The sequence below is a fragment of the Colius striatus genome, chromosome 14 (assembly GCF_028858725.1).
Source record: "Colius striatus isolate bColStr4 chromosome 14, bColStr4.1.hap1, whole genome shotgun sequence".
NCBI lineage: Eukaryota > Metazoa > Chordata > Aves > Coliiformes > Coliidae > Colius > Colius striatus.
The window spans coordinates 15,146,840-15,160,929 of record NC_084772.1 but is presented as its reverse complement, the minus strand read 5'-3'; the positions used below and the strand labels follow the sequence as shown (position 1 = coordinate 15,160,929).

The 14,090-nt window shown below is 35.4% G+C and overlaps 1 protein-coding gene across 6 annotated transcripts in view; it reads right to left on the bottom strand.

The window, feature by feature from the left end:
* CDH8 (cadherin 8) overlaps positions 1 to 14,090 on the bottom strand; it is a 124,505-nt gene that overhangs the window by 23,629 nt on the left and 86,786 nt on the right. For 2 of the 6 annotated variants that reach the window (XM_062007202.1, XM_062007204.1), the window contains 2 exons: positions 8,496 to 8,607; positions 1,042 to 1,159 (listed from right to left, as the gene is read on the bottom strand). In XM_062007202.1, coding sequence (XP_061863186.1) covers positions 1,042 to 1,159; positions 8,496 to 8,607 — 230 coding nt within the window. Of the gene's footprint in view, positions 1 to 1,041; positions 1,160 to 8,483; positions 8,618 to 14,090 lie in introns of all 6 variants that reach the window. The other 4 variants (XM_062007198.1, XM_062007201.1, XM_062007200.1 and 1 more) reach the window with 3 other exon arrangements.

The following is a 14,090-nucleotide window of genomic DNA, read 5'->3' as shown; positions in this document are numbered from 1 at the left end:
TGGCTAACAAAAACAAAATAATAGGATATATTTAAGCAGATTTGAGAATTTAGCTTTTTATATGGTATCATTTAACAAAAAGGTGCCATCATTCTTCTCAGCTGGAAGAGCTAGAGCAAAAAGTGAAAACATTTCTCTTCATTTGACATGTCATGTATTACTTTTACACTCATGCACATAAACCACACGCATACATCTTATTAGCAATGGACTAAATAGGAGTTTTCTTCATTCTCATTTCAAATGAAATAAACAAGAGACCAGGTTTGACTGAAATTCCTGGCAGGGTAGTGTTTCATTAAATAAAAATAAAAACCAAGATGGACAAACTTTTCTGAATATTCGAGTAAGTACAAACACATGAAGCACTATTTATAGCATTCTTGTGATTGCTCCCATCTCATTCGCACATGACCTTCAAATGTATTTGTGTGCTAAAGAGAAGGATCAGTGTCAATTTATTGCTCAATAATATTAAATGGGCCTCTTTTTTTCCCATCATGTGTGAAATTCCACTTCTATAGTACTACTAAATGACATTATGCCCTTCCAGAACTGCCCTAAAGCATAGTCATACAAAGTACCCTTCTGGGCTTTTGCTGACCTAGTAGATTTCTCTTTCTAGTAAAAGTGACTAACTGAAATAGTTTGGAACTTTATACACACACAACAGGCTTAAAAGGTGTCTTCTTTGGGGGATTTAGTAGATACTTAATTTTATGCTCCCATCCATATCCAGTCAACATGGGATCAACCTTTATTTATCAACATAGCTTTAGACTTTCATTTTACAGCATCTCTTGGAATTTCAAATTAATAGAAATAAAACGGGCAGTAAATCCATCCTTTCACTTTATTTAAAACAGTGAGCTGTCTTCTGGATCTAAATTCAGTATGCATTTCACTTTCTTCTTATCTAATGTAAAGATATGGGAAATAAGAGATATAATGAAGGTAACATCAAACAGATTAACTACACTTTAATTGCTCAGAGCACAAACTGGTTGTTTCACATACACATTATAGATGTTTTATATTTACCTTCATTTTTCTTGATGGTGAAATTTGGATTGTTGACCATTTCGGGAAGAAGACTGTACAGGAAATAATGCCCATTCTTAGGATCATCCTTGTCAACAGCACTGACAATCTGAATTACCTACAACAGAAAATGCTCTCACTAAGTATTCACGCTCCTGATAAACATGCAGTACTGAACAAAACAGCCATGCTATTGGACACATTCTAAGTTGTCTACATGCCAGATTAAAAATGCTAATTTCAAATCATGCAAGGCTTTCACAGGCTTTAGACTAAAGACTGGTGAACAGAGACTGTATCTGGCCCATGTGAACTGTTTTCAGAACAAGGAGATAGAAAGGAGAGACTGGTACATAAGAGCAGCCAGTAAAACCTGGAGCTGATTTAAGCAAGTAATAAATATTCAGAAGAAAAACTGTGTTTCAGACACACTCATGATGCCCATGGTAGATGTTCTTTCATGTAAACATGCTTCTCACTGGACCAAAAATATAACCTGTCTTTAAACCTTTCTCCTTTCCCCCACCACCATTTTTTAACTCACTGAATGAGTATTTACTTTTAAATTACCTTTTGTGTTTAGTTTTATAGGATAAACAATCTAATCTGAAAAACAGGGAAAATATCTAAGTTTATATTTGTACTTTTTTCCTTTAACCTCAGTTACTCCTGTACTAGGAACATAGGTTTGTTTTAAAATACCATTATTAACAAATGATTCCCAGAACAATGCAGGACACTAATGTTAGAAGAGGAAAGGTGTCTGGATAGTCTGAATAACTGTAAATTATCCAATCTCTTTGTATGGAGCACTTCATACGATTTATATAACCAACTACAGCACCGGTGCTATATTTATCTCCATTTATCTTTTTTACTTCCAACATTACTCAGAAATATACTGCAGTTCATCATCTTAAAATCATACAAAGATGCATGGGAATAGGAAAGAAGGAAACTTTATTCTGAAATAATCAGGAGGTTTGGGTTTTGTTTTTCATATTTGGTGCAATTACATTTATTCAAAGAGAAGCAGAAACTAATACAATTATGGGTCCAGATCCCACACTCAGAGATGAATTTCACTGGTAGTTAGCTCATGCTATATGAGGTTTATAAGAAATATAATGACAATTATTGGCCTTTCCCATGCCCATTCAATTCAGTAACATTTTTATTTTATGTACTTATATTTGTAATGCCTAAAGCAACTGACCAATAATTTCTCTGACAATTATATTCAGATTAGAAATTACTACAGATGTCCTTTTTAAAGAGTAAAAAATGGAATCAGGGATGCTGTCCAAATTCACAGATTTCTATTTTAAATTTTCAAAGCTTCACTAATAAAATGCTTATAACTAATGCTTTATACTGGTTTTACTGCAAGGGAAAGAACTACTAGTCTCTATATTTTATGTATATGATAATAGCCAAAATCCCACTTTTTCTTCTATGTTCTTCAAGAGTCAATGAAAGAATAAAATCTTACTAGATAAAGAGCAACATCAAAACATAAATATTTGAAATTATGTATGTACAAAGATGTTTGAGTAGGTATCCATGGAGGCAGATATAACTTGTAAGACAGACAACTTAAGAAGGAATTTGAGACAATTATTCCCTTGCCTAATCATAATCTGCACAGGTCAGAGTTCTTACAAAAAATCCACTGTAAAGGGCTTTAGATTGTTTAAATACCACATAAATAGCTCTCTCTTTTGATAACTGCATCTGCCAAGGTGGAAACTTTATTTGCTATGATTTCAAACATATGTATTAGAAGAGATGGACAAAAAAAGGCCTAAAATAACTTTTTCTAGGTCTTCAATTCAACAGCTGCACAATGGATTCTACAGAGCTAAACAGTGTGAGAAGATACAAACAACTGAAAAGTATATAAGCAGATGCTGTCTGTCCTACTGCAGAGATGGACTCATTTATACATGTGGAACATTTTCAGCTGTCTCTTTGTAGAGGTGTAAGGCGTTAAACTACCCACATGTGTTGGGCCTAGGGCTGGACTGGGTACTAGCAATCCTGCATCACAGGTAAGTGCAATTTAGAATGGAATCCCAAACAAGTATCTTTCCACAGACATATTTTATTATTTTTACGTTTTCTGAACACTGCTAGAATGGGAAAGCAATAGGGAAAAAGGATAATGGCACAGTGAAGTCTGGAAGGTCAAATGCACATAATAGGTGCAGCTTATCAGATAGTTATGCAATTTTATTGCTACTGGCTACATAACTGTTAATTCTTTCCAGCACTATGTAGGAGAATTGACTGTAAAAATTCACTGCTCCAGGTTTTCAACTAATATAACAAAGCCAGTAGCCAAGAGCATGAGTAATATGGGTTTTCAGCTCACAGAAATTTGATGAAATTAGCTTAGAATATAATCTAGATGGGAAATTTTCAAGAAATAGAGATTGGACATGTTCTGAAGGGTTATTAACTTCCACTGTAGTGCTTATGTAGTGAAAACATTCAGTTCTTGTTTTGTTTTTCTTTTTTTCCCTAGGAACTATAGATACCTCTTAATGTCACACAGAATTCTTTATTACATTTCACTTCTTTCTATCCATTCCCTTCATTGTTTACTAAATCATTCTTTCTCTGAAAATGCACCCAAAATTATATGCAAAGGACAGGCTTAGTGGAATACTACATTTGTTGTGTTACATGCACACATCAAGGAATTAAGAGTTAGTGTTCCCATAGCAACCTTATTTCTTTGTGCGTTTGCATTAAATTAAGCTCTTAAAAAAGAAAAAACCCATAACATACATACAGTGACACAAAGCTGCTGTATCTTTTACTCCATGGGGGTGAGAAAAGTCCAGTAATACTCATTACCACGTTTTTATTAGTATGCTGATGAGCACACTTATTGCTCAGTGTTGTGTGATCCTGTAATGGAACACTATTGAAGTAATTCTGCAACTCTTAATTTGTGGTTCAGAACATGGTCAAGAATCTTCCAGGGCAGACCTGCCTTGCCTAGCACTACACGTGTTCTTTCTTTTCTACTAGTAACATGCCATATAACAAAACCAGTCAATACTACTAATAAAGAATACAGGAACTGATATTTTTCACTACATAAGTATCACAGTTAAAGTTAGTAACCCTCTTGCTATTCAATCTTGACATTTCTGAAATTCTTCAATGTAAAATTTTCTTGTTGTATTAAAACTTCATGCATATATTAGATTTTCAGAGAATCACAGAATGGTCGAGATTGGAAGGGACCAACTCCCTGCTAAAACAGGTTCATCTCAACCAGGGGGCACAGGAATGTGTTCAGGCAAGATTTGAAAACCCACAGAGAAGGAGCCTCCACAGCATTCCTGGGCAGCCTGTGCCAGGGTTCTCTCTCTTTCACACCAAATAAGTTTTTCCTTGTGTTTAAGTGCAACTTTGTGTTCCAGCTTGTGTCCCCTTGTCCTGTAACTGGACACTACAGAAAAAAGTGTCACCTCATTCTCTTGACATACACCCTTTAGGTAATTATAAGTGTTGATAAGATTCCCCCTCTTCTCCATGCTAAGCAGCCCTGGGTCCCGCAGCCTGTCCTCATAAGGAAGATGTTCCAGTCTCCTGATCATCTTGGTAGCCCTCCACTGGACCCTCTAGCAGTTCTCTGTCCCTCTTGAGTTGCAGAGCCCAGAACTGGACACAGGATTCCAGATTAGTCCTCTTCAGGGCAGAGTAGTGGGGGAGGAGAACTTTCCTCAACCTGCTGGCCACACTTTTCTTGGTGTATCCAGGATATCATTGGCTTTCTCCACCACAAGGGCACATTGCTGGCTCATGATTAGTTTATCAACCAACACTTCCAGGTCTCTCTCTGCAGAGCTGCTCTCAGCCTGTACTGGTGCATGGGGTTGTTCCTCCCCAGGTGCAGGACTCTGCACTTACCCTTGCTGAACTTCATGTGGTTCTTCTCTGCCAGCTTTCAAGCTGGTCAAGATCTCTTTGAATGGCAGCACAAATATATTTCGTACATACATTTAGCAGAAACACAGTAAATCAGCACACTTTGTTTAACAAGAAGCTTTGGATTGAAATTAATAGTTAAATGACCCCCTAGGACAACTTGGCATTATGGTCTGCAGGTTTGCATTGCTTTTCTACAAAGCTACATATGCCTGAAATAATATTCATTAAATATTAGCACTATAACCATAATGAATGATGTAGGAGGATAAATAGCAAAACAAAGTTCTTATCAATGGATGATAGCTATCCATGTTTTAATATTCTATATTTTAATACAGGATACTATTTAACAGTCTTTCTCTGCAGTGCAACTTGTTAACCTGGCTTAGAATGGTTTCTTATCATAAGTTAGTTGTTCCTTACCTTTGTTAAAATTGTTCTTCCAACTCCGAAAAAACTTTTGCAGTTACATTGGTGTTCATGGTTACTCCTGAATTCCTCTGCAGACTCATAATACTACAAGCAGTAGACTCATCACTGTACAACTTTGCTTTTTCAGCTAGGGACAGTCCTTTATGACTAGAACCTACATTTTGCCATTTGATGGAGATTTTATGCTTTAAAGAGACAAAGACCTATCTGAAGATTTCCTTCACTAGAAAAAGCCAATTCTGTTAGGAGATCTGAATAAAATGGAGACAAAGACTGGAGGAACGTTGTATTCAGTTTTATACTGCTCTAGTTTGAATGCTGCCTTGAGCACTGATGCATCATTGCATTAACGAAGTGTTTGAAAATTCTGTAGGTTTATTTTGAGCAAACAACACTTTACTGGAAAAGTCTGTGTATGGACTGGGGAACAGTGGGTGAGGCACTTTCCTTACTCAACAATATAGATTTTCTGTTCTAGGAGTATAGGAAAATAATTTAGCTGGGCTGGAGAACAATCAACTGTAAATCTATAGCCAGAAAACCCAGGAAGAGGGAAAGGTGTGAGATGCTTTATGGTTATCTTAGAGATACTGTAAAGATATGTTCAAGATTTTTATGGGTTCCCTTCCCCCCAACTGACAAATAAACATTTCTGGCAACTTTCTGTTGTGTGTAAAAATGTGAGAGGAGCACATAAATTTGTGCATGGACAAAAACGCTTCCTCCTTCTCTTCCTTTCCTCTCCTAGCTGTAGTACCTCTACTGTTGGAGGTAGGTTAAAGCCAAGAAAATACATCTGCCAATGTTATACATCAACAGTTTTTTATACATTCTGTCACATCACCAGCAGCTGCACTTGCCACTTAACAATTATATCAGAACCCAAAATAGAACACTTGGAATCTGAACTGAATAGATGGTTCAATATATTTAGGGGCTGCAAATAAGGTTTCATAAAAGGTTCAAACAAAATCTCCCTTATGGTAATTTGAATTTTATTTAAACTTAGATTCAAGTTGAACTGCAAATATAAGTAGATTGGAACACCAAAACACGATTGTGCCTTCCTGCACATGTAGCATTCAAGTTTAAACTTTTCAGAACTATCTAAATGAGGCTTTTGCTATTATGTAAGAGTAACATCTTTCTTATATCACCTGTTTCACAGCTGGGACACTGGTTTTGGGTTTTTTTTTTTTAATTCTCCATCTTGACTGATTATTATAATTTCTCCCAAAACCTGAACACACAACAATAAGCACAAGAAAAAACAACCAGGTAATGTAGATACTAAAATCTTTACAGGAGTAGATAATTTCCAAATGATGACTCAAATTTAGAACCTAACATTGGTGATTATTCTGGACTGGTTACTGTTCCAATAATGGTATTTGTTTAAAACACAGGATAAATTGCAGGATCAGTGCCACCTCATCCACGCTGGCAGCCAAATATTTAATAACCATCTGTAAAGTTCACACAAGGATTCATGCTCGAGAGTGACATCTGCCATCAGATCAAGAGTGTAAGAGGTGATGGTAAGATGAAGAATATAATGGTTTAATGAAAATTTTCTGTCAGTGCTTAAATAAAAGCTTCTTTTACCAGCTAACTCTTAATAATCTAATTTATTGTTTTATTCCAAATTGAAATGTAAACATTTTCACCATCTTAAACCATCTGAAATTTGATAGGAATACCTAGATTAATACAATCAGAAAGCACTGTATAACACAGCATTCTGATTTCAGGGAAGCTCACTGAGCCCTGAATAAAGGTATACTCCTTAACATTTAATATATCCTAGAAAAAGTAACCACTCTGAAATTCACTCTGAGCTAAACCAAAATCCACTTTGAGACGGAGAACTTAAATACCAGCTGTAACGTAACTCTCTGCCCATGAGGGCACATTTCAATAATCTCCTTTTCAGTGGTTAGAGTGAATTCTCATTTCTTAAATGACATATTTTTGACATCTTTTTCATAAACAAAAAGGGGTGCTACAAGTCAAATCGTCTTCTGTAACTAGACTTGGCAGCAGTAGGTTGTCATATACTACTGTATAGGTTGTCATTTCATACTACTAAAAGAAAATAATTTCTATCTCTATTGTCAGGTAACCTTCTTTGGAGAATAGTGAGTTTGATGCCTAACACCCACATAAGTCACAGGAAGAGTTGGATTAACAACACTGGTGTCATGCTGTCAGCTGCTATTTATTTAAATAAAATGTCACAATCTAGAAATAAATTAGAAAGTTTAAAAACAGTGAACAGTTGTATCATATAGTGATTCTCAAGGTGGACAAAAGCTAAATCTCATTCACACTGCATTAACTATATAAAAGTCTGCTAATTTTCTTGAATCTTTATCTTGTCATTTATGTGGGATATGAGATATTCTTCCCCTGTATGTTTGTCCTTCAACATGGATGCCTTTTAAGAAGCTGTTTCTTTCAAAAAGAAAGGTTAAATATTGCTTGAGATGTCTTGTTACATTTATTTCACCTTGTAGAGAGTTGTGGAAACTCTTTTTATTTCCTCAAATCAAGAAGGAAATGAACTGTTCAGTCTGGGGTTTTTTTGGGATAAATTAGAATCAAAACTTGAACTCCACTTCTCCAATACCTCATCTCTCTTTAGATACTTTAAATGTAGTTACAATTTCTACTTGACTTTGCATCAAGTTCTAGTTTCCTTTCTTGTTTTTTTGCCAATTGTCCTAGAAAAGTGAATAGGGATTATAACTGATATATGGATAAGGGGAAATTGTTTTGTTGCTTTAAGTGTTCCTTTTGCAAGGTAGTTTAATAACTGACCTGGAATTCAGGTTGGATTATACTTTTACCAGTTAACACACATGAAGCTATGAAGTGATGAGCTCCATCAAATGGAGTGGAAAGAGTGGGAGCTCAAAGACATTCAGCATACCTTTACTTTAAAACCTATACTTTAAAAAATATGTTAGGAGTTGTTAGCATGAACACAAAAGCACATATTTTGGGAATAAAGGGAGAAACTGCACCCCATTCTCACCCACCGAAGTATTCAACAGAAAAACAGTGATGCTTACTTGTCCAGGCTTCCCATTCTCACATAAAAAAGCTTCATGTTCTGATGCAAACTCAGGAGCGTTGTCATTTACATCAAGAACTTTGATAGCAACAGGCACCCGAGACACTTGACTGTGGTTCCCTAAGAAAAGAAATCAAAGTGTAAAAGGTAATTATATTTAATTTGGGACTAATGTATAAAAGCTTACACAGTAACCACACTCTTCCTGTCTTCTGTCCTTGCTTAATCGCATTGTCTTATCTGCAATGAATCACAGAGCTGGAGTATGAGATAAAGAAGAATGGCTGGTATTTTATGGTTGAAATGAATAAACAGATCCCTACTGCAAACAGCATTTGTTGGAGATTAGCTCAATGAAGACCTTTCCTGGACTAAATTGGTAAGATTTTTCTTTGATCAAGTTTGTATTGTTTTATTGATAAAGTCCATTATACATGGAAAAAGGAAAACTGTAAACAACATAGATTTATTTCTTTGTTTATCTTGGGAAGAGCATAGAGCATTTTACTCTATTAGTTTCCCTGACTGCACATCTATTATTTCTTCATTACAAATACTGTTAATGAGGAGACCCACATTGTGAGAAAGATAGATGGTAGACTGACATAGGCAAAACTAGATAGTACTTTAGACTATTAAAGTACTTTGATTCTTTGGCCACTGACCAAAATATGACCTGTGACCTTGTTCCTTCACTGAAATAAAGACTCATTATTTATAATACGGAGCTATTTTGCATAAAATTCTTTATCACCATAAAGAGTAGAATAACTTTGTTACATTACAAGGAAGAAAAAGCTATCCCAAGAGTTTGCATTCTGCTTTGAATAGATTTCACAGTCAGTTTCTAGTGTCTTTCTTCGATTTGTTATAGCTGATTTATTTGAAGAGACTGCTTATAAATATTTTAGATTACTTTTCCACAAAAAGCAAACTCATGCATTTAGTTTAAACTGAGGTGACCAGTTGATCTGGCCTTTACCACACGTATACCTCTACGAGTAACTCAATACTGGTTTCAAAATCTATCCTCTGGTACTATTTTACAAGCATAGTATTTTATCTTTTGAACTGCAGACTGTGTGAATTAAACTCTGGGTCAGACTTATGACTGAACTATGCACTTTTGACTAAATTATTACTATAGGCAAGAACACTGCTACCATAAGTCAGGGCATAACTTACTCACAGTTGTTGTGACAACCTAGCAGCTGTCCAAAGCCATCATCAAACCATGTGGGTTCTGTTCTTTGGCAATACAGAACTGGCCTAGGGAAAGGCAGGACAGAAGTTCCTATTGCCAGGTATTAAATATACCTCTCTTAACAAATACAGCTGAAGTAGATAAGGCTTCACCAGTTGGCAGGTGGCAACTGGTGGCAGCACTACAAGTGGTAGAGATGACTAAAAAAAGAATCACTATGTAGACTGTATTTTTTTGCCGTTTCCATCAGAATGAATTGATCAAACCTCACCTCTTGCATCCTCCTTTTTTCCTTGTATGCTTACAAAAGCCATAATGTTTGAGGCTCCATCTATCAGTCTAAATCTCTAAATTTCACTCTACTTACATTACTATTAAATAGTATTTTACAAAAGTATTTCAAAAGACAGAAAGCCAAGCTATTGCGAAAAATACAAGTGCTACAGATAGCCTGAAATATTAAAATTACACCTGTATAGGATACAAAAGATTACAAGACATCAAACTTTAAATGCTTCCTATTTGAAGGAGTCAAAAGTTTTAGTCCAGAAAGAAAAATGTTACAGAAGAAAAAGAAATACCCACCAAAATATTGTATGAGCAATATTTGTGTCCATTTTGCATCGTATGATCTTACTTATTAACAGGTGAGGTGAACACTAATGCCATGAAATCATAATGTATTTAAAATGAAATAAAAGTTAATATTCAAATCATTAATCTCTAACATTTTAAACATTTTTTTCATCTTAACTTGATAAAAATACAGACAATGAATCTTGAGCTTATCGGAATTCTCAGCACTAGTGTCATATTTGAGCGCTAAAGATTTACTTTTATCTAAATTAATGAAATGGTGGCAGTTCAAATTTTAAAGACATTACAGAGAAATGTAATTAATAAGATAAGCTTCTAAAGAAATTATTCATGTCCCTTGTGACTGCCCCCAAAATGTTTGTCTTTCATCAGAAAGACAAACATTAAATTTAAAGATATTATAATTAGAAACTTGATGAGAATTCATTTAAAAAATTAATTTACTAAACACAAGAGAGACCCAACTGGCTTGCAAGTCTCCAAACAAGGGGATATCCACTGCCTATTAGAGTTCTTGTAACTGTGGTGAAATTTATTACTGAGAAAGAGAGATGGGGAGGGAATTTTATCTACTGCTTGTACTGCCCATCACACTGAATACACTGCATTACTTCATCATTGCAAACTTTCAATGGAATTTCACTTTATACTGTTTTCCCTGTAAATAAAAATCACCCTCAGCATACCTGTTCAAACATTTTAATGAATTCTCACTAAGCAAATCCAGATTTCACTCATGGATGATAACACTGTCAAAATAGTTTTGTCTATCCATTTTCATACTTTTAATATCTGCAAACTTCTCAGTGGTACAACATGTATGCAGAGGATGTCCCTCTCAAGTTTACATCCATCTCTCTTAGCACTGCCCAATATTCTTGAATTAAAAGTAGAAAGTGATTGAGGTATGTTGACTCTGATCCACAGAGCACACAAGCTGTTTGCATGGGCGACTCTCCCTCATACAGTTGGCCTTCATACTGATTAGTATTCAACATTCAGGACTTTTCCTTATTTGTATGAATGAGGACTCAGTTCTAGGCTAGAAAACAAAATGGAAATTTCAATACTGGGGGTTTTTTAGTTTGGTTTTGGGGGTCTCTTCCCAATGAACCACCCAGTACTGAGTACTCTTTCATGTAGATAGTAAGAAACAGTGAGATAGTAAGATTGATTGCTTAAGTTCCAATCTATCAATTATTTTACACAAAATCATGAAAGACTGTAGAGACTCTGTAAAGAACTAATTGAATTTGGAAAAAGCTTAATCATCTGTATTTATTGTGATGCACAGTTTAAAAAAGCCAGCCTTGACTCTCGCCATACAAGTGTATCATTAGGACTGTCACTTGAGAAGCAATGGCTTGGTTTGAAAATTCAGCACCCTGAGGTGTAAGATTAAAAATACTGAGAAAACTCCCACTAGTCTAGTTTATCAAACCACTTTATCAAAAGGCTGCATTGCACAGAAGGACTTACTTTTTAATTTCAAATATATTCAGTTGGTCATCTGTAGACAACATTGTCACAGCACAGCATGTAGCTCTAAGAAATACATATGCAAATTGTGTACATAATTTCCTGGAAATATAGCTCTTTTATGTCTCTGCTGAAGTCTCAATTATTGCCCATAGTTCTAAGATCCAGCAGTCTGCTGTAGATGAGCACAGTACACATATAAAGAAAGGAATATCTCAACAGATATAAGGAAAGGATAACTCAATGTAAAAATAACTCGTGTAACTTACTAGTGAGAATAAATACATTTCCAAAAAGTAATAGAAAGTCCATCCGAGTCTAGAAATCCATATTGAACAGCTGCAAGAACTAAAAGCACCTAAAAAGCTCTTCTGTTTTCCTCCCCAGTTCTCAAGATTCATCATAGAATCATAGAATGGTAGGGATTGGAAGGGACCTTTAGAGATCATCTAGTCCAACCCCCCTGCAGAAGCAGGTCCACTTAGATCAGGATGCACAGCAATGCGTCCAGGGAGGTCTTGAAGACCTCCAAGGAAGGAGACTCCACAACCTCCCTGGGCAGCCTGTGCCAGGGCTCCCTCACCTGAACAGTAAAATAATTTTTTCTTATGTTTAAATGGAACTTTTTGTGTTCCAGCTTCATCCCATTACCCCTTGTCGTGTTGCTAGATACATTAGGAAAAGGTGATGCCCCGACACCATTTATATTCTTATAAATATTAATGAGGTCCCCCCTCAGTCTTCTCTAGACTAAATAGCCCCAGTTCCTGCAGCCTTTATGACACAAAAACACTGAGATAGATGAGATAATCTAAGTCAAATTTTAAAAACTCCCTTATCAAGCCATTTAGTGTCTCCAAACCTTAACTTTTGGAGGCTATAGACCCATGCTAGTTCTTATTGTAATCAACATATTTCTTCCTTCTGGAAAACTCCTACATAACTGAAATGTGAGTGTATCCTTCAAAATTTGTAATGCTATGCTCTAAGCATTGTTGACATTGTTACTGCATGCAGCAAGTAATTCTAGGAGCAACTAGAGCTTATAAGCCAAATTTTTTATCTTGCTATTCAACTTCCATAAACAAACATTTCTATTAACATGCTTAAAACACTTCCCTTGACAGATAAATGTACAAGTAGCCTTAAAGAGCAGAGTGCTTAAAAATTATTTGCTACACAAAATGAAGTTCATCATTTAACTCACATAAATATATTAATTTTTCTTTTATTTAAATACATAATCCAAAATAGGTTCAAAGTTCTGTCTAGAAGTCGTAAGCTGTCTTGCATTTTAACTAAATTTAAGTTCCTGAATAGAAAGTAGACTCCTAGAAAATATCACATCTTTTGTAACTATTATCACCAGCACATGGCTTGGAAATGGCTATTTCATGCTTCTCCAATTCAGTGAAATTTCTACCACAATAATATTTTAAATTAGAAGTCCTAGTTTCAACAGAGAAGTCAAATCACAATCTGAATCACTGACTTAAAAACAACAGCACCTGTTTCACATCCCTTATATTTCAAATTTACAAAGTTGTATTTAAACAGATCCATCCCCCATGGCTTTATTGAGGTTTTATCTGATAATCTACACACAGAAGAAACATATTTCTCCTGCTCTTTGTGCAATCCTTTACCTATAGAACACCACAGCTTATAACATATTTTTTGCTGTATAAAACTGACATATCTAACTTCAAGAATCCTGAGAAAGTGATGCCATTGTGAAACCAAAATTTTTACTTATGTTGAAGATTACCTGTAGAATCCACAAACTATACCAAATAGTGTGTTTGTTTCTCATAAGTGTTACACAATGATCTGGTTCAAGAGTGACTGACGGTCTGAAACTGACTCTGAAATTGTCAGGAAACAACAGCAATAATTGACAATATTTCTGTTATTTTTAACAGAGCATAAGCTATTTCTGAGTGAGGATAAGATTCAAGCAACAAAACAGGATTGGTCATCATAAAGAGCTGGATCTGCCCCTGAAATTCTTGTATATTGTTCTGGAATATCTAGAAAGTAACATAAACATAACAGAGTGTAACAGGAAGGCTTCTGTACAAGTTGCTTACCCAAGAAACAAATATTGCTTCAAAATTAATGTTCCACATATTTATGTCAGCACACTGGAATATACCAGAGGAGTACAAATTGTGGCGAGTCTCTGTGTGTGCATGTGTGTAGGAGGGAGGTAGAAAGAAAAAGATGTGAAACATCTCTGTTATTTCCTCAGTAATAGACTGTTACAAGCTTAAGCAAGTACTTGCTCAACAACTTCTTCATTCTGTCCACCTT